Genomic DNA, 21,499 nt, shown 5'->3' with positions numbered 1-21,499 from the left:
TGCATGTTGTTCTTTCTGCCTGGAATGTACTGTCTTCTCCCCCTCCTCTACACTGTATCATCCTTCAAAAATTAGATTAAGTTTTCATTGTCTGTGCGATGGCTTTCCTGATCCTTTCTCCATGCCTCGGTTAGTTGTCTTACTGCTGTGTCCCCTTATACGTTCCTCTAGCATAAAAGGCAACAACTGTGTTGCGTTAATTTACTCATCTCTTCCCTAAACAGGCTGGCAGGTCCTTGAAGGCAGAAGCCAGCTTTTGCTGAGTGCCATTAAGTTCATTTTGACTCATAGCAATCCCACGTGACAGAGTAGAACTGTCCCATAGGGTTTTCTAGACTGTAACCTATGGGAGCTGACTGCCAGGTCTTTCTCCCTTAGAGCCACTAGGTGGGTTCGAACGACCAAACTTTTGGTTAGCAGACAAAATGGTAACCGTTGTGCCACCAGGACTCCTTAACCCAGTTATAGGCTCACATATTTCAATGAATGAATGAATGAATGAATTGGCTGATTCTGTCTCCCCACCTGAATATGCGGTCTTCCAAGTAGACCGCCTATTGTCTAATTTTTTGGAGTCCACCAGTATTTTCCACTACAGTGCTATTACCACAGTAAGTACTTAATGCTTTTTAAACAATTAGTGGATTGCATTTCCTTTACTTTCAACTTACAAACATTTATTGGGTGCCAAGTTTGTGCCAGATACTAGGAATACAAAAATGAATAAGGAAATTGTCCCTATCCTCAAAGAGCACGCACCCTAGAGAAGGAGACAAACATGTAAACACATTTTTAAAATCCCTTCTGCTAATTAAATACTAGTAATTATGTGTGTGTGTCATTCAAATGCAACATCAAGAGCTTGTAGCAGTAGACACAAACGGAAATATGCCAGCAGAAGTGATAACTAACTGTGGAATCAGTTCCCAAAGGGGAAGTGTTACTCTTTTTTAACTGTAGCTGCTGAGATGTACAATATGCCTCCTAAATGTTTCTTCAAATTTAATTGTTCGTAGTAATTCTCTTAGTTCTCCTGTGGCCTCCTCATATGGTAGAACTATGTATGATGACACCAAAAATTAAAAGCCTTCAAATGAAAGAGGTGGCACCAGTGGTTAAGAGCTCAGGCTGCGAACCAAAAGACAGGCAGTTCGAATCTACCAGCCGCTCCTTGGAAACCCGATGAGCAGTTCAGCTCTGTCCTACAGGGTCGCTGTGAGTCAGAATTGATGGCAATGGGTTTTTTTTTTCTTCTTCTTCTTTTATAGTTATTGATGTTATTTTCACTTGATTCGTCGGAAAACCTTTGTAGTTGAAAGAATTTGATTTTTCAAACTCCAAGACTGAAGATTTTGGAGAGAGAGTGCTACGATACGGCTTCTAAAGCTGGGCATATTTGAGATATTTACCACTTAAGTGCTCTGAAGTGCTGAGGAGTCTCTTGATAGAAGAGTATGAGCAGAGTCATCCTGGGCTTTGTTCATGTGAGGCCAGGAGTGGCTGAGCTTGTTAATAGAGGAGTTTTCAAAGTAGCTTTGGAACCTTCACCTTAGCCTGGGAGGTGAAGAACTTCAGGTGAGTGGTTTTTGCTCTGACTATGGTAGGTTTATGGTAGGTTGGGAAACCCTGGTAGCGTAGTGGCTAAGAGCTATGTGGCTGCTAACCAAAAGGTCGGCAGTTTGAATCCTCGGCACTCCTTGGAAACCCTGTGGGGCAGTTCTGCTCTGCCCTATGGGGTCGCTGTGTGTCAGAATCCACTTGATGGCAACGGGTTTGGTTTTTTTTTCTCATGGTAAGTTGGAAGGAGTACTGGTGAGTTTGAACCCACTAGCCGCTCCATGGGAGAAAGATGCAGCAGTCTGCTTTCGTGAAGATTACAGCCTTGGAAACCCTCTGGGGCAGTTCTCTGTCCTGTAGGGCCACTATGAATCAGAATTGACTCCATGGCAACGGCAATGGGTTTGGTTTTGTATGGTAAGTTGGGAAGAATCTAAGGGAGAAACTAAAATCTACTTATCTTAGTTAGGAATGGGGAGGAAAGGGAGTTGAGGTCTATCAGTTGAACTTTATCAGGTCACCGGTATTACTAGGAACCATGTCACATCTAATCACTGCAGATGGTTTAAGTCTCGATTACTTAAACTCTCTGATTTCTAACGCTAGAGTGGTGCCTGGTTATAATCCTGAGGGATGGAAATACAACTTGCCATCCTTTGAATGAATATTTTGGCATTTGTTGAATATTTCTCCTCCACAAACCAAATACTAATATGAGGCAGATGAATTATTTCAGTATTTAAGCAACTTTTTAAAAATTCCAGAATATTTATTACATAGTATTTTATCTTTTAGTGACGTTTTAATGTGAATTTGGTGTTTAGAAGGAAGGCTGAAATTGTGCGCCTGCCTGTCTTTTCCTTAGCTACTTCTTTGGAGAAGGACTCATGTTTTACTCATCTTTGCATCTGGGAACATGTAGCCCTGTAACAAGCATATAAATGTTTTATGAATGAGTGAACAAGAAAATGAAATAATGCTTTATTTGAAAAGTTGTCCTCAGAGTACATAATTCCTTGGAAGACAAAATTTCATGTATTTTTCTAAAATGTCTTCATTATATTTTGCATGTAAACATATTATCTGTAATACTTTTGAGTTCACTTTGATTCTCTTGTGAAAAAATACTCCTATTGCTCATCTCTTATAAATAAATTCTGCCGTTAAAATAAAAATCCTCAAATGTTAAGATATTTATGAATAAAGTAGAATTTACTGGTAAAGGCATGCTTGGACATTCTTAGATGGCTGGCTACCCTAGTTAGGGGTGGGAGTAATTAAGAAAAGTTCTACAGATTTATTATTTTTACAATTGGGTTTCACTTAAGAAGTGACATTAGGTAGCTTCATTGTAGCCTTAATCACTGGAAGCTAAGTATGATTTAACAGTATCATACAGTGCTCTGCTTAGCAAGGGTATTTTTCTGTTTTTGAAGGTAGGAAGGTGTTGAAAACTTGGCGATCTTGTCTCTCACTGTTTGGGGAGAATAGGTTTGATGGCTCTTGTCTGTGCTCTGTCTTGGAATGCTGTGCTCATCAGAGAAGGCCATATTAAGAGGGAAAGTATGTGTGATGAGTGGCTGTCTGGGCCCGGTTCCCAGGAACACCTGGTCTGTGAAGCATGATGTTTCTTGTACTCTCTCCTGAGGGCTGCCCAGGCTTATGATGCCACGGTACCAGGCATGGATTTAATTGCAGCTTCTTTTGTCTTTTTTGTAGACGTTTTTCTGTAGGTTTTTTTTTCCTAGGCAAATCTAAATCTTTGGGAAGCCAGCAGTTACCCTGTTACATCTTCCAGAGACCCTGCGTGTTTCAAGGGAGGGAGATGAAAAGCCTGTGCAGTGTGTGCAACAGAAAGGACTTCTGTTCAGCACCCCCATGCAGCATTCTTTCCCAGTGCTTTCTCAGTTTGCCCTTCCTTAAATTTTGGGGGGACCTTATAGGTCAGCAGTTCGAATCCACCAGGCGCTCCCTGGAAACCCTGTGGGGCAGCTTTGCTCTGTCCTGTAGGGTGACTATGAGTTGGAATCAGCTCGATGGCAACGGGTTTGGTGTTTTTTGGTTTTATGTTGAATTGGAGCCCTGGTGGCGCAGTGGTTAAGAGTAACGCCTGCAAACCAAAACATCAACAGTTCAAATCTACCACCTGCTCCTTGGAAACCCTGTGGGGCAGTTCTACTCTGTCCTACAGGATTGTTGTGAGTCAGAATTAACTTTTTTAATGTTGAATTGGAAGTTCAGAGTTAGAAGACTGATGCTTTTGGACGTAACAATGATGGCCTTTTTTTTGGGGGGGGGCGCTCAACTGCCTGGATTCTTTAAACAACGGATACTTTTTTTTTTTAAACCATGCTTCAAGAAGTCAACAGATATTTCAAATGAAGAGAAAATTCTTGGGTAGAAGTGTAGTTCCCTTTGACCGCTCATTCTTTTCTTTCAAGGCCAGAAGGGAAAAGTGTTAATGTTTTCGGTCATTTTGAAAACTATTCGCACACTTTAAGCATTGGCAGAGTTAATTACTGCTTGACAGTTCAGCCATACTCTGCTCTTCTGGAGCACATCAGAGTAGGGCGGTATAGTTACATTTTGTGGAAGTTTGAAATATGGAAATGTGACCTACTAAGGTTGCTGATAATGAGCATAGCAGTGTTTATCTCTTATATTTCTTTTAAAAATAATCTTTCATTACTTCACCTGTTGGTTACCTTACCTGTTGGTTATTGTATGTGTAGTTGCTTGAATTGTCATTGTGGCACTTGGAGCACAAAATGCTATGCATTCAGCAATGTTGATTTCCCTGGTAAGTGTTGGGAAGTCCCCAGATGTCTTCGTGAAATGCATAGATTAACAGGTTGTTCCATGAGGGATAATGTGGGAAAGAATGAACAGAAACGTGAGGTATCTGAGCAGGAGCATGATGTTACTACTTAGTAGTAGCTGAAAGAATATATATATATTTTTAAACTACAGGTGGTTTATTGGATGCCTTTAAATATTTTTTTCTAGTTTTAAATAGTAACTATTATGTTAGCAAGGTCATTAATACATCCAAGTTTAGGTAAATAGGTTCTTTGTAGCTACCTGTAAGATCTTGGGTGGCTCATTTGGCCTCTTAGAGCTTCAGCTTCTTCAGCCACAACAGTAATAACAACCACTACGTGTATGTTGCTTTTCAGTTTTCCAAGTGATTTTATGTAAATTACCTCATTTATTCCTTACCACACCCTAGCAAATAAATTGAGATACAGCAATAGTAAGTGACTTGTCTGAGATCATGTAACTTGCAAGTGCTAGAGCTGAGACCCTAAACTAGCCCTTCCCTCTGCTGATCTACCACTCTCCTTGGTGGTGTCCCAAGGCAGCAAACGAGAGGATTGGCCTGGCCCCCTCTAAAATTCTAAGATTCCAGGAATTTTTTTTTTTTAAAGCATTTGAGGTAGTTTACCGTTGCCTATTTATTGATCTGCTTTTTTCTCAGTACATTTTACGATTACTATTTTATATGTCTTTTTTTTTTTTCTTCCTGCTGAAAAGTACAGTTTTCCCAAATTGGGATTTCCATTACTGTGATAGGATTTTGGATTTATGATATCTTTTGAGTTTTAGCTACTACTTTTTTTTTTTTTGGTAATGTTATAGCCTAAAGTGTAAACCCTGAAAATCATTCCTGAAATATATTTGGGGCTAAGCCCCACAAGTTTTAGATTATGTCCAACTTGTTTTAATTAAGATGAAGAGGTGAACATTTTCAGAATTTACTTTAAATGTTATGAAAGTGGAGACTCTAGGAAGTACTCTAGTATGTATTTCCTAAATGTAGGTTTATTGTAGATGTACTAGGCTAACATTTTTTAGAATTATAGTATTTTTTCAAACAAATCTCTTAGAAGAGGAGAATTTCAACTTTTTTTTAATAGTTCAATACTTCAGTAATTTTAGCAATCTCAGAGCAAAGCCCTTTTTGGCTCCTGATGGGAATTGTCTCTTAGTTCCATAGTATACAAAGACTTTTTTCACAATTTTTTGTGCTCCTCAAAGGCATTTCAATTTAGGAGATGAACGTGCTCAGAGTCTACATTTCGCTTTTAATATTTTCCTGGTTGAAATTTAAACAGATTTGCACCTAACTCCACCTTTAGACTAACTGGGGAGATAACAGAAAATGTGCAGATGTCGTTGTCTATACATGTGGTCTCAGTTCTTGAAAGGAGACTTTTGGTGCTTTGATCATGGGAACTCAGGCTGGGGCCTGCCTATCGGTATAAATTGGAGGGTCAAGAAAATCTGTCCTTTATTCCTCATTTTGTTCTTACTTTGTGTGAGTTTTGTCTCTTGCCCTGGAACGAACTCTTAGTCTCCGAGCGAGTGTATTTCTATTAATCAGTTTGTTTAAATAGACCATCTTTCTTGAGAACTTGTCCCAAGTAGGTTAAATGAATCATTAGTAGTTTTTTTTAAAGGACAAGATAAAAGTTAGAGGTAAGGAGAAGTTTTTTTGCCTTTTGTCTCTTCCAAATGTAAGTGAAAAGAAAATGTTTTCCTGAGTTGTTAGTGATAGGATTTCACCCTGTATATGGTCAATTCAGGATCCCTTTCACAAATACTGCTGCCCACCATTAAGTCTCTTATCACAGGGCATTTAAGAATTATGCTACAAAGTGCATATTGAGAATCTTTGAATCTCAAATGTACAGAAATCACATCTAAAGGTCAATTCCTGAGTTAAGGAACTGACAGTTATGGCACTTTCAGTCTCTATTAATATTTAGTAGGCAATAGATTATGATATTGTTTATGTTATTTGTGATGTCTGTAGACTTAATATTTGTTGAAAAGCATGTTTGTTTTATTGGGGCTGTGTAATTCTGCCACTGTACTGATTTGCTTACCTAAATTTAAGTCATTGTTTAATTGTTTTGGGCTGTACCTACTTTGAAATTTAGGACTACACCCTGTGTACGATGCACCAAAGATGACATTCCAATGCATTGTTCAGTTATTCACAGCTCCTGTTTGTCCATAATGAAGCTGTATGGCTGGGTCAATTTATTTTATAGCATCCATTTGAATGATGATGATTAATATATAGAGGCCAGTTTTCCAGATTCACTTGTGTCCCCTCTGGGCATTTCTTTGGGGTATGTTCAGATTAGTATTTTTGCTTCTGATTTTAAAATAATTTTCCTTTGTTGTAGGATGAGCAGTTCTTAGGTTTTGGCTCAGATGAAGAAGTCAGAGTGCGAAGTCCCACAAGGTCTCCTTCAGGTATGGCCAGTTACGCTCGTGATGCCTTCACGTTTTATTTGTGAGGTGATTTGTGACTTCCCCTTGCCTTCTTTGCATGCAAAGGATGATCTAAGATACTGGGGGTTTTTGTACATGATTCTCTTTCCCTCACACTAAATAGGAAATGACTTATGAATTGGACTTCTCTGTGGGACTCTTTGTCAGGCCACATTTGGTTTATTCTTTGGTGTATTTCTCTGGCAACCACTTGTATCATGGGAGGTAGGTTTCCACTGAATGATTGGGAAACTTGGTGGGCAAGCTGAAGATAACTTATTAAAACTATCCCCGGAGTTACATATTTTACATTATAAGGTGGCATATGTGCCTTTGGGAATAATTCAGCCATTATTTTTTACAGAGGAAATTTGGTCTACTATTTTCAAAGAACTAAGAACAAAACGTTGGCATTATATGAAACTGTTTACCTGATCTTTTGAAAGGCTGTTTTAAATAAAGAAAATAAAAATGATAATGGGATTGTTGCCATTTGTTAGCAGTATTTGTCATTGTTCTCATCAACAAAATAACAAGAATGTCTTGAAATTCTGGACTTACAAGCAGTTTCCTAAGAGAAGATTCTCAGTGGAAATAACATTTAATGGTTTGCAGAATTTGGTTCTGTGTAGGAAAGGACTAGAGCCCTTTTGGTGGAAAATATCCTCCCCATCTGTGCTGCCGTTTGGACTTCTTTAACTTTACAGGGAGAAATAATCGTGTTGAACATTGTTAGCTGTGCTTTTGCTCTTTGACATTGACTTAGTTTCTGATGTTTGCTAGCATTTGGATTTCATTCGAAAAGTATCATCATATGTTATATGTATATATATATATTTTTTATAGTAATCTAATTCGAACATGTAAGTTGACAATTTTTCTTTTCCCAAATTGTGGTGGTATTGCCACTCTAGTTGGGCGGCATTAGCCAATAAACAGTATTTGTGCTGTTTAGACAGTAGCAATGTTCTCTTTAAGATGTGATGAAATTTTAAAACTTCATGTCAGAAAGTGGCTTTAGGGATCATCTGGTCTAACCCTTCATTTATAGATGACAGAAAATATATGATGAGCACTTACTTATAGCTGATTTGTGAGTTCTTTGAATGTAGTGGATTATGAAAGTTAGTAGCAGAACTGGAACTCTGTTCTGCTTTTTCTAATTATCCACCAAATGCTTCTTTTAAAGGTTGGATAAGAGAGGTTTTCAGAATTGATAAAGCCCTCTGAGTGGCCAGGTTCAGGTCTACTACAATGACAAGGAACCTTGTGATGCGCTTCTGACTAGGAGATTCATTTTGTTAATTGACAAGTTTTTCATGATGGTTTTTTCTTAAGTTTTTTTTCTTGGTTGTCGGTCTACCTTGAATGTTGTCTCATTTTTATAAAATTGAAACCATCTGAATATGCTTTATTATTTAAGAAATGAACCATAGTTTCTGTGCTGTCTCCTAGCCCATTACTTTTGTTGTAATTAGAATGGATTTGTGAATCCTTAATCTATTTGGGAAATCTCATAATTGATGAGGAAAGCCTTTATATTTAGAAAGCTCATCGATAAGACCTGGGTTGATTTCTGTTTTGTTAGGAGGTTGGTTCTTTAGTCTAAATAGCCATCATAAAGGCATAAATCTCTTTTGGTGTCTGTTAGGGGAGATGTTCATTTCAGAACAACAGTGAATCATGAAACATTGAAAAGTAAAGAGGGAAGAGAAGATATGATAGAACGGGCACGCGTAATACTTAAAAAAAAATTATACAAAACGTTTTATGGAAAGTCTTGTTTTAAATCTCTTGTTAAACAGCTGATTTATAAATTGGAAAATTCCTTTTATTTGGAGTAGAAGAGATCTGATTTAGTAAATTGTCAATTCACTCTTGACGTCTAGTAAGTTGAAATCGCTTCTGTAATTTGGGCTAGAAATCAATTCTGTAATTTGGGCTAACTACTTCAAGGACCTGTAGGTAGGAGTGGAGACTAATGAGCACATCATGTCACTTCCCTGATGAGTTCACATGCTGTAGAGCCCAATGAACTTATTCTGATCTCTCATGAACTTTTCTATTCAGTAAAACTTTCTTTGCACTTTGGTAAAACAGATTGGAAATACAAGAGGCCAAGCTGCCCAAGATCCTTTTCCTATGGGAGTTGATATATTATTGATTGAAGCTACATAGCTCCTTGTTCAAATTTATTCAAAGCCAAAATTCTGAATTCAAGTGGTACGATGACTTACTATAAATATGTTCTCATGTTCTTAAATGTTAATCTTGGTGGCTAGATATGGAAAGGTAGCACAGATTTTTTTTCTAAATATGTATTATTTTCAATTCAGAAAAAACTTCTTGCTCAGCTAAAGTTGCAGAATCAGTTTTGTAGATTAATTACTCAATTAAAAATCTTTATTATTGCATTGATTTGCATATCAAAAAAGTAAATAAACATTCTTTTAAGTAGAGTGTTATTTACTTGATTTCTTTGAGATAAGTTTTTGGTGAAAAGAATCCAAACATAAGATGTTTTATTGCCTCATTAGACCCAAGTAGAGTTCAGTACAAAATGGCTTGTGCTAAATTATATTCAGCTTAGTTAAGACCTGAACCATACAGCTAAATATATGCTCTTCATTGTTTAATTTCTATACACAGTTAAAACTAGTCCTCGAAAACCTCGTGGGAGACCTAGAAGTGGCTCTGACCGAAATTCAGCTATCCTCTCAGATCCAGCTGTATTTTCCCCTCTAAATAAATCAGAGACCAAATCTGGAGATAAAATCAAGAAGAAAGATTCTAAAAGTATAGAAAAGAAGAGAGGAAGACCTCCCACCTTCCCTGGAGTAAAAATCAAAATAACACACGGAAAGGACATTTCAGAGTTACCAAAGGGAAATAAAGAAGATAGCCTGAAAAAAATTAAACGGACACCTTCTGCTACATTTCAGCAAGCCACAAAGATTAAAAAATTAAGAGCAGGTAAACTCTCTCCTCTCAAGTCTAAATTTAAGACAGGGAAGCTTCAAATAGGAAGGAAGGGGGTGCAGATTGTACGCCGGCGAGGAAGGCCTCCATCAACAGAGAGGGTAAAGACCCCTTCAGGTCTCCTCATTAACTCTGAACTGGAGAAGCCTCAGAAGGTCCGGAAAGACAAGGAAGGTACACCTCCGCTTACAAAAGAAGATAAGACAGTTGTCAGACAAAGCCCTCGAAGGATTAAGCCAGTTAGGATTATTCCTTCTTCAAAAAGGACAGATGCAACAATTGCTAAGCAACTCTTGCAAAGGGCAAAAAAGGGGGCTCAAAAGAAAATTGAAAAAGAAGCAGCTCAGCTGCAAGGAAGAAAAGTGAAAACACAGGTCAAAAATATTCGACAGTTCATCATGCCTGTTGTCAGTGCTATCTCCTCACGGATCATTAAAACCCCTCGTCGATTTATAGAGGATGAGGACTATGACCCACCGATTAAAATCGCCCGACTCGAGTCTACCCCGAACAGTAGATTCAGTGCCGCATCCTGTGGATCTTCTGAAAAGTCAAGCGCAGCTTCTCAGCACTCCTCTCAGCTGTCCTCTGATTCCTCCCGATCTAGTAGCCCCAGTGTCGATACCTCCACAGACTCTCAGGCCTCTGAGGAGATTCAGGTACTTCCTGAAGAGCGGAGCAACACCCCTGAAGTTCATACTCCACTGCCTATTTCCCAGTCCCCAGAAAATGATAGTAACGATAGGAGAAGCAGAAGGTATTCAGTGTCAGAAAGAAGTTTTGGATCTAGAACAACTAAAAAATTATCGACTCTACAAAGCGCCCCCCAGCAGCAGACCTCCTCCTCTCCACCTCCACCTCTGCTCACTCCACCCCCACCACTGCAGCCAGCCTCCAGTATCTCTGACCACACACCTTGGCTTATGCCTCCAACAATCCCCTTAGCATCACCATTTTTGCCTGCTTCTGCTGCTCCCATGCAAGAGAAGCGAAAATCTATTTTGCGAGAACCAACATTTAGGTGGACTTCTTTGAAGCATTCTAGGTCAGAGCCACAATACTTTTCCTCAGCAAAGTATGCCAAAGAAGGTCTCATTCGCAAACCCATATTTGATAATTTCCGACCCCCTCCGCTGACTCCTGAGGATGTTGGCTTCGCATCTGGTTTTTCTACATCTGGTACTGCTGCTTCAGCCCGATTGTTTTCACCACTCCATTCTGGAACTAGGTTTGATATGCACAAAAGGAGCCCTCTTCTGAGAGCTCCAAGATTTACTCCAAGTGAGGCTCACTCTAGAATATTTGAGTCTGTAACCTTGCCTGGTAATCGAAATTCTGCTGGAACATCTTCAGGAGTATCTAATAGAAAAAGGAAAAGAAAAGTGTTTAGCCCTATTCGATCTGAACCAAGATCTCCTTCTCACTCCATGAGGACAAGAAGTGGAAGGCTTAGTACTTCTGAGCTATCACCTCTCACCCCACCGTCTTCTGTCTCTTCCTCATTAAGCATTTCTGTTAGTCCTCTTGCCACTAGTGCCTTAAACCCAACTTTTACTTTCCCTTCTCATTCCCTGACTCAGTCTGGGGAATCTGCAGAGAAAAATCAGAGACCAAGGAAGCAGACTAGTGCTCCAGCAGAGCCATTTTCATCAAGCAGTCCTACTCCTCTCTTCCCTTGGTTTACCCCAGGCTCTCAGACGGAAAGAGGGAGAAATAAAGACAAGGCCCCTGAGGAACTGTCCAAAGATCGAGATGCTGATAAGAGCGTGGAGAAGGACAAGAGTAGAGAGAGAGACCGGGAGAGAGAAAAAGAAAATAAGCGGGAGTCAAGGAAAGAGAAAAGAAAAAAGGGATCAGAAATTCAGAGTAGTCCTGCTTTGTATCCTGTGGGTAGGGTTTCCAAAGAGAAGGTTCTTGTTGGTGAAGATGTTGCCACTTCATCTTCTGCCAAAAAAACAACAGGGCGGAAGAAGTCTTCATCACTTGATTCTGGGACTGATATTGCTTCTGTGACTCTTGGGGATACAACAGCTGTCAAAACCAAAATACTTATAAAGAAAGGGAGAGGAAATCTGGAAAAAACCAACTTGGACCTCGGCCCAACTGCCCCATCCCTGGAGAAGGAGAAAACCCTCTGCCTTTCCACTCCTTCATCTAGCACTGTTAAACATTCCACTTCCTCCATAGGCTCCATGTTGGCTCAGGCAGACAAGCTTCCAATGACTGACAAGAGGGTTGCCAGCCTCCTAAAAAAGGCCAAAGCCCAGCTCTGCAAGATTGAGAAGAGTAAGAGTCTTAAGCAAACTGACCAACCCAAAGCACAGGTAATATTTTCTACCTTGCGTATTAAAGTCAAGTTTACTGAGTTTCTTTTATGGGCAAGTCCTAGGCTAAGTGTTTCAGTTACATCCAGTTATGGGGATTAGGAAAAGTACAATGGAGATAATGGCATTTGCAGTGGTCCTTTAGGGACCAGTAGGGTTTTGATAGGTAGAAAATGCCAGGGGAGAACATTGTAAGTAGAGGGAACAGTGTGGGTAGAGGTGGAAAAGTAAAACATGCTTGAGGAACAGGGAGTAGCTGGATTGGTACACACAGGAAAGCGGTGACTGAAGACTGAAGGTAGGTCAGGGTCATATTATAGAGGATGCTGAGCTGTTTGTACTTAATGGGCTTGGTGTAATGAAATCTATGATTTAATTTAGAAGGTGTTTTGTTGTGCAGTGGTTAAAAGCACTCTGCTGCTAACCAAAAAGTCGGCAGTTCCAACCCACCAGCCACTCATCGGGAGAAAGACGTGGCAGTCTGCTTCCATAAAGATTTACAGCCTGGAAACCCTATGGGGCAGTTCTCCTCTGTCCGGTTGAGTTGGTATGAGTAGGAACCAACTCAATGGTATTGGGTTTTAGGTTTTGGTTATTGTTATGGTCAGATTGTTTTATTATCCCTGATAAAATAGAAAACTGGAGGGAAACATTCTCTTCCTCTGATTAGGGAGTGATGAGAGCACTAGGTAATAGGTATTTGCAGAATACCAAAATGCAAGCCCTTAGAAGCTGGGAGACAGGAAAGCTGTAGAAGTTAGTTAGTTAAGTTGATAGTTATCTAAGAAGTCAGTAAGTTAAGACAGATTTTTTTCAAAGAACAATGTGGCCTTAGCAGAGCTAGGCATTAGAGTTTTCTGGGAAAATGCACCGATTTTTAGGTACTTTTAAAAAATGCTCATGTAATAAATGTGTATTTATACCAACATATCATGTGGCCACAAACTTAGGTTTTTAATGTCATTTGGCCTAGGCTATGTTTGCATGTAGTAGATCCACCAGTTGAGAGATGTTTTTCTTTGGGTGTGTTTTGGTTAGCCTCATAGTAATAGGAGCAGCAGCTCTTTAAAATATGGGGCATGACCTTTTATACTCCCATTGATAGGTCCTTTCCCCTTCTCTGTTGTTGAGGAAAATGTAAGACATAGCCTGTGGTTAGATAAGCCCTGTTTATACCAGACTGAACTTTTTGATGATGTAGATTGGCAGCTTGAATTTTGAGGGGAATTGTAAGAAGTATGTAATTGGAAGTAAAAGCGTAGTTGTTTTCTTTTAATTAGAAGCCTTATTTGCTGCCAATTTTAGGATACAGAAATAATTGCTTTTGCTGTATTGATATGGCCAATCAGCTGGTATGTACTAGTGTAGTGTGGTTTTGATTCTAGATCATGATAAGTTAACCAGCTATGCCTTGGCTTCATTTAATTATATTGCAACATGTATGGTTTTATTGTTTGTTATTTGCTTACCTTGTATTCAGGGTCAAGAAAGCGATTCATCAGAGACTTCTGTGCGAGGACCCCGGATTAAACATGTCTGCAGAAGAGCTGCTGTTGCCCTTGGCCGAAAACGAGCTGTATTTCCTGATGACATGCCCACCCTGAGTGCCTTACCATGGGAAGAACGGGAAAAGATTCTGTCTTCCATGGGGAATGACGGTAGGTTAGAGATGGCGGCCTTGGAGTCTGAGCAGACATTTGATTTGTTTGCCGATCATTCAGGGATGCCCAGTAGGTTCTTCATAACAATATATATTAGTCTGGGTCCTCCGAAAAGCAGATGGCGAGATAAGATTAAATGTGCAAGGATTTTATTAGAGAAAATACCTGTGAGAGCCGATGAGGGGTGGGGACCTTTCAGACTGTGTTACAAGTCTGCCCTGAGGGAAGGAAGATTGGGTGGAAGCATTCCAGATTGTCATGCAGTGGAAAGAAGGTTTAGCAAGGCCACTGGGGAGCCCTTAAGCCAAAACTGGTTGTCAGAGGAGCCTTGTGTCAGGAATAGGCCTATCTTAGTTTCCCTGTTGTGCAGCAGCTGGGGCCCTTGGTTAGTTACGCGTCCTGTAGTTGGAGGGCTGTGAGGTACGTTCTCATGGCCACCATATAGTTCTGAAATGCTGGGTAGCTGCTCATATAGAATTTAGAGGTCTAGAGAACTTCTAGAGGCATTCAGTTCATATTCTTGATTTTAGGTTAGACTGTGCTTTGTTTTCTGTGTTCAGATTTTTGCTTTCATCAAACTGCAAGTAATATGCATTCTAAAACATTTAAATAATTAAAACACACATCGGAGTTTTCAGGTGAACACTCAGGCTTCTGAGTGTTGCTGCATATGAATATTTTATTACAATGTATTTCATTTTGGAGTCCCAATTAAAACAAGGTTTGAACGTATAGAATAATACAAACAGGTCTTGAGGTTCTCCCTCTCTGCTCTCAAGGAGGGATTAGAGATACTCCCTCAGAACTAATGGCACATTCTTTTGACAGACAAGTCATCAGTTGCTGGCTCAGAAGATGCTGAACCTCTTGCTCCACCCATCAAACCAATTAAACCTGTCACCAGAAACAAGGCGCCTCAGGAACCTCCAGTAAAGAAAGGACGGCGATCAAGGCGGTGTGGGCAGTGTTCTGGCTGCCAGGTGCCTGAGGACTGTGGTGTTTGTACTAATTGCTTAGACAAGCCCAAGTTTGGTGGCCGCAATATAAAGAAGCAGTGCTGCAAGTGAGTGGGTGTCTTACTCTGAGGTGTTGCCCTCTCCGCCATGAAGGTTATTTATCCCTGGTTCGTTGCAGAGATGCATCAGAATACTGAATATGGTGTATTGAATTTCCTGAAATTGCTAGTTGCAGGGCTGGATGTTTTGATGTGGCTAGGTTTGGGCTATGCTTAAATAAGAAATATTCTGGAACAGTGCTGTTCAATAGAACTTTCTGCATTGATGGAAATGTAGCCAGATGTGGCTGTTGAGAGCTTGGAATGTGGTTAGTGTGACTGAGAGACTAAATTTTAAATTTGGTTTAATTTTAGTTTTATTATATTGGACAGTGTGGCTCTGGAGGGCTTCTACTTAAAAACTGACAAATTTAGACATATTTTTTGGGTCGACTAATAAGTCCTTTTTATCTGTGTGGCTTCCAGAATATATTAAAAATATCTTACATAAGCTGCTCTGCCCTCTCAGTATTCTTCCAAAATATTTTCGTGCATATTGTCACTTGACATGGAATTTTTTATTGTTTTACCTTTCCTCCCCCATGTTATAGTCAGTTTGTGGGTGTTCTTTCTGCCACCTGGGGTGATTTGTTTAAAAATGGATCAAGAGAGCTGCATACGCAGAAGTTTTGGTGATGCGGCATCTCACATAGTGCCTGGCACAGGAGTAGATGTTATCAATCAGTAGATACCCGCTGAACGAATGGACATGAAAGGGATTTAGAAAGCATAGTTGGGAGAAATACTGTTATTTACTTCAGGGGAAACAGCTTCTAGGAAACAATAAGTAGTTCTGTGCTTTGGGGTTTTTTTTTAATTATTCAATTTTTTGTCTTTGTTGAAAATATACACAGCAAAACATATAGCAGTTCAATTTTTACGTGTGCGATTCAGTGACGTTGATTACATTCTTCAAGTTGTGCAATCATTCTCACCTTCGTTTTCTTAATTTTCCTCCCCGTTAACATAAACCCACCATCCCTTAAGCTTCCTCTCTGATGTTTTAAGTTTGCTGTTGTCAGCGTGATCCCGTATACCGCTAGATAGTTCTTTAAAAGAGCACAGTGCTCAAGGCAGACGTTTACTAATTATGTGTTTTGGCTTTATGTGGCCTTAAGCGAGAATCTTGTCTCAGTCCCTTCAGTGGGAAGAAGTAAGGCAATTCACAGATCAGCAAAAAGGTACATGTGAGCAAGATAAAAGTGTGCTAAATTTAGAGTTGAAGTGGATTCAGTGCATTTTTTTTTTTTTTTTCAGTTCAATTTTTAGGCTTTAAATTGAGTCTCACTAAATATAAAGTGAGGGGTGAAATACACATGAAATCTATGAGGTAGGACTGTAGTCCAGTAGTGGCAAACAAAGGACTCGTTGGGCAATTTGAGTCCATTCTGCATTCAGGTTCTTATGTGAATATTCATCATAAGGGAACAAGTGCTGACTGGACCACAGAAAATCCTGACGACCATTGTGTGGTACTAGACTTTCGTGGTCAGGACTGGTTACAGGAAATATGACTCCGATTTGAAAAACAGTTTGATGTTTGCTCCTTTTAGACTAAAGGTAGGCAAAAGAGCTGATCCAAGGATCAAAGTCTCAGATTTAATCTGAATAATGAGCTGTCTCCTTTTTCAACTGTTAAATTCACACTTGTTTCAGACTCTTCCTTCTAAATGTAATTTATTTTATGGCTTATCCTTGTTATCCTAGGATGAGAAAATGCCAGAATCTACAGTGGATGCCTTCGAAAGCCTACCTTCAGAAACAAGCTAAAGGTAGTGTGGTAAAAATGCTTTTTGCTTTAATGCCGTAGAGTTGTGGACATCCAATGTAAAGAGAACACTCGTTTTTTAAAACATACTGCTCTTTCCCAGGAAGTCGATGGTTTCTGAAGCTAGGTGATAGGTGCATGGCAGTTCATTTTACTACTCCCTTTATTTTGGAGTATGTTTGAAAATTTCCATAATAAAGAGTTTTTTTAATTCATGTAAAATTTAGAGTGTTCCGTTTCCGTGACCAGTGGACGTATACCTATTTCACCAGATCGATTTGGCATTAACTTTCTTGAGCCTCTCAGCACCAACTTTAGCCTCAGGAAACTGGAAATAACATTATATTACATTCCTGTGCTTCTATTTTAAATGAAATTTTTCTGTTACTTATGGGGTAGATGATCTTTTCTTGTTTGTTTGTTTTTCCTAGCTGTGAAAAAGAAAGAGAAAAAGTCTAAGACCAGTGAAAAGAAAGAGAGCAATGTTGTGAAGAACGTAGTGGACTCCAGTCAGAAACCTACCCCATCAACAAGAGAGGATCCTGCCCCAAAGAAGAGCGGCAGTGAGCCTCCCCCACGAAAGCCCACTGAGGAGAAGAGTGAAGATGGAAGTATGTCTGTCCCAGGGCCCGAATCCAAACAAGTCACCACCCCAGCTTCCAGGAAGTCCAGCAAACAGGTCTCTCAGCCAGCACCAGTTACCCCCCCACAGCCGCCAAGCACAGGACCACTGAAAAAAGAAGTTCCCAGGTCCACTCCTAGTGAGCCCAAGAAAAAGCAGCCTCCACCGCCGGAATCAGGTGAGTGAGGAAGGCCAGAAGGACGTCCCAGCGGAAAAGCGCTGATGTCTGAAACAAACAGGCTTTGGAAACCTGAAATGTATAATGTTAAGCCTTGGGCTCAAGAAAATTAGCTCTCTTTTTAACTATGAAGTAATAATAAATAAATAGAAGTAAAACACCTGTCAAATTGGAGCTATTGTCTTAATTTCCTATTCATACCCTCGAGTTTAAATAGTTTTTTTTTCCCCCTAAAGCACCTTTCTTCACAGGTCGATCATTGCTAAAGCAGCCATTGTTATTTAGCATCGACTGGAAGTTCCGTAGCATCTGACTTAAATTTGTTTTCAATTTTTTAGGTCCAGAGCAAAGCAAGCAGAAGAAAGTGGCTCCCCGCCCAAGTATCCCTGTAAAACAAAAACCAAAAGAAAAGGTGAGGAGACCTTTGTTTCTCTGCCCTTTCCTAAGGATGTTATTCTATTCTGTAGAAAAATAGCCTTTTCCTTGATGTTTACGTGATTGAGTGAATGAAACCGCAATCCTGCTTTCATGTAGATAGCAGTGGAATTTCTTCAAATTAATCAACAAAATTCAGGTTTCAGCTTTAGCCAGACATTTGTTTTTTTGTCTCTTTCCCCTCATTGCTTTGCCTTTAAGACTCTATATGTTCTAGCTCAAGAATGTGCTTATACTGCAGGCCGCTTGGCATAGTTGTATTTTTACCCATAATATCCTTTGGTAATACTGTCTCTAACAATCCCGCTTCCTTGTGTCTATTTTTTTTATTATGGGTAGAGAGAGAAAAGTCCTTAAGAATTTTCTGAAGATCCCTTCTCTGTTGCTATAGGATACTTAAGTTGGAAACCTTTTCAGATGTATTAATAAGATACTATTTGCTTTATTGTCTGTTGCAAATATGAAGGCTAGTGGGATGGGCTTTTGTTCTTTAGCCATCTTGTGTCTCCTTAGGAAAAACCACCTCCAGTCAATAAGCAGGAGAATGCAGGCACTTTGAATATCCTCAGCACTCTCTCCAATGGCACTAGTTCTAAGCAAAAAATCCCAGCAGATGGAGTCCACAGGATCAGAGTGGACTTTAAGGTAAAGGTGTTAAGTGACCATATAGTATATTGAATGTCATGGACTTTAAATAAGGAAAATGATGTCACTGAAGTTATTGAAAAAAAGGGAAGTCAGCACTAAGCAAGGAGGGAGGAATGGATAAGAACTGCTGTTAGTACGTGCCTTCAGGCACGTTAGAGCTTTGGTCAGTGTTGGGAAGGCATGGTTTCTGAACTGCCTGGAGAATATAAGCTCTGAAACATGGCTACCCGTCCTGGGCAATAGTTGTATTTAGGTGAGAACAGTATTGAGGAAATAATTCATTCACATAGAAATCAGCAAACCATAATGATTGCTTGAATCAGCAAAACTCTTAAGAGAAATGCAATCCCACTACATTTTTGCAGTAAATTTAAAAAGAATTAAACGAGCAGGCAAGCCTTTTAATAGTTTGTGTGGGAGATTAAATTTTTTTAAGATAGCAGTTATTTTTGAACTCACCAAAAATGAAATACTCTTGACATTTTTGGTGTCACTATTAATTTTATGCTTTTGGGGGGGGGGCTTTGTTGTAATTTGTTTAATACATCTGAAAAGAATGCATACACAAAGAATTATGACACGAAAAAGCATTGGTTCAACACTAATGAATCTACAAGAATTAGGATTTTGGGAAGGTGGAAAAGATTGCCTGAACATTTTTTAAAAATTGGAAACTGCAACTAGAATAAGCTGATAAAATCCCCATTAACGCTTATAAAGAGTCTTCATAAGACTCTTTCCATGATTTTTATTAAACTAGAGAGCCTCAGCTGGCTGCTCTAGGGTTCCTCATGTAAAACAGAAATAATGGGATTCCCCTGACTGGTCCCCAAGTTGTTAAATGTTCTCCCCAACCCCACTGCCACCCCCAGCTTCTTCATAAACCAGGCCTCCATCCTAGTCACTTGAAAGAGGATGTGAATCATTACATAGACATCTGAATTTTATACTTTTTGTATAGGGTCACCGTGAGTCAGAATTGACTCACGGCAATGGGTTTCGGTCCTTACTTTCTATCCAAAGTTATATCATTGTAAAGCTTTCATAGATGATCTTTCTCCCTCTCTCCACAGGAGGACTGTGAAGCAGAGAATGTGTGGGAGATGGGAGGCTTGGGTATCTTGACCTCCATTCCTATAACACCTAGGGTGGTTTGCTTTCTCTGTGCCAGCAGTGGGCATGTCGAGGTAAGGTATCCTGCTTCTTTGTACCCCAGAAAACGTAATAGTAGATTATTTTGCTATGAATGGAAGAAATTCTTACATTCTGTTTTATTTGAGGATAGCAGGTAGTAACCCCAGTTTAAACCAGCTAATACAATGATTTTGAAGTTTTTCAGAGATTTCAGCAAAGAGTCTGCTTCTTATTAGAGTAGCAAAGACATTGAGTGTGAAAAGTTTAATAGTCTCATCGCTTAAATTCACTCTTTATGAGTTTTGATTTTCCTGCTAGATGTCTAAACATAGAATAAAGTGATAGTTTTCTTCTAGAAAAAGGACTGCTGTTGATGACTGTCTTATATATTGTATCCCAAAACCCCCTTGTCTAAAGAGCTCTTAGCAATTAATAAAAAAAAAAAAAAAAAAGGAATGACAGTAAAAAATAGGCAAAGGACAGGAATAGATAATTCACAAAGTGAGAAATAAAAAATTAAGCCTTCTGATGGCCAAAAACTAAAAATTAAAGCATGATGATAAGGATAGTGTGGAAACGGGGACTTTCTGTTAGTGGAAATGTAGATTAATTACAATCTTTCTGGGATGGGTATTTGAAAATACATTATTGTCTTTAAAATGAGTATACCCTCTAACCCAGCAATTCGACTCCAGGTATTTATCTTAAGGATGTAGATAGGCTGGCAAATCTGTATACATAAAGAAGGGTTTATTTCAGCATTGGTCATGATAATAAAAAATTGGAAACACCTGAAAGTCTGTCAGTAGGGGCCTTGGTTAAAATTATTATAGGATATGCATATAATGGCAAATACGAAGTCCTAAAGGTATAGCCATGTAGATACATATCAGTGTGGAAAGAGGTCTGTGCTATATCACTAAGTGAAAACAGCACATTAAAAAAAGTAGGTAAACTGTGATTCCATTTTGGTTTGGAAAAAATGTTTTTAAAATATCCATGTAGAAAAAATTCTGGAAGGATTTACCCCAAAATATTGAGTGTGGTTGGATTATGGGTGAACTTTTTTTTCTCTATATAGTTTTCTTTTTTTTTTAAACTTTTTTAGTTTTTTGCAGTAAGTATGTACTACTTTTACAGTGGGACCAAAAAAAAAAAACCACACATACAATTTTAAATAGGTAGCAGTAGTTTGCAATTTATAATTCTCAAATTCCCAAATACCTCCTTAGCTTAGTATTTATCACGTAAGATGTGTATTCAACAGGGGGTGAAGAAAACCAAAGCCAAGTTGAAATCTGGATGTTGAGCAGATGGTGAGACTCACTCCCTAGCTCAGAGGCTCAGTCCTACCTGCTTGCAATTTTAAATTATGTATTAGCAAAATTACAAATTATTGCCTGGTATTGTTCACTAAGCGGATAACTTCCTAGTGCCTATTAGAAGTAGCACATTGTTCTAAAATGCTGGTGTTGTTTCAGATATAATGGAGACAAAAAATATTCAATCTGCAAGTCCCAGGGGTCTGCCGTATATCTTCCTCAGTATCTAACGCTTCGCATCCACACCTTGCCACCTATGGGAATAACTTAGTTTTCCGGCACCAGTCCTTCAACTTCTATGATAAAACAGATTTTTTCCCCCGAGTATCATTGCTCTAGTTTAAACTGTGTATATTGTGCACAGCAATCCTACAGGAGTCGTAGAAACTGAACTGGAGGATGCATGGCTCACTGCCCATACTGCAGACCTAAAGCATGACCAGTGCTTGATGAATTCTCCCTCCATTCAAATCTTTTTTTATAACTTTTTATGTTGCTAATGATTTCAGATTTACAAAAAAGTTGCAGTAATAT

The 21,499-nt window shown here is 39.2% G+C and overlaps 1 protein-coding gene across 7 annotated transcripts in view; it reads left to right on the top strand.

Moving 5' to 3' along the window:
- The window catches only part of KMT2A (lysine methyltransferase 2A), a 76,866-nt gene that overhangs the window by 18,502 nt on the left and 36,865 nt on the right, over nt 1-21,499 (top strand). For 4 of the 7 annotated variants that reach the window (XM_064268997.1, XM_064268996.1, XM_064268991.1 and 1 more), the window contains 9 exons: nt 6,753-6,822; nt 9,490-12,143; nt 13,624-13,801; nt 14,633-14,867; nt 16,566-16,630; nt 17,058-17,426; nt 17,765-17,838; nt 18,375-18,506; nt 19,583-19,696. In XM_064268997.1, coding sequence (XP_064125067.1) covers nt 6,753-6,822; nt 9,490-12,143; nt 13,624-13,801; nt 14,633-14,867; nt 16,566-16,630; nt 17,058-17,426; nt 17,765-17,838; nt 18,375-18,506; nt 19,583-19,696 — 3,891 coding nt within the window. The remainder of the gene's footprint in view (nt 1-6,752; nt 6,823-9,489; nt 12,144-13,623; nt 13,802-14,632; nt 14,868-16,565; nt 16,631-17,057; nt 17,427-17,764; nt 17,839-18,374; nt 18,507-19,582; nt 19,697-21,499) is intronic. The other 3 variants (XM_064268995.1, XM_064268994.1, XM_064268993.1) reach the window with 2 other exon arrangements.

The sequence above is a fragment of the Loxodonta africana genome, chromosome 15 (genome assembly GCF_030014295.1).
Source record: "Loxodonta africana isolate mLoxAfr1 chromosome 15, mLoxAfr1.hap2, whole genome shotgun sequence".
NCBI lineage: Eukaryota > Metazoa > Chordata > Mammalia > Proboscidea > Elephantidae > Loxodonta > Loxodonta africana.
The sequence above is the reverse complement of the archived record's forward strand: the minus strand, read 5'-3'. Positions and strand labels throughout refer to the sequence as shown.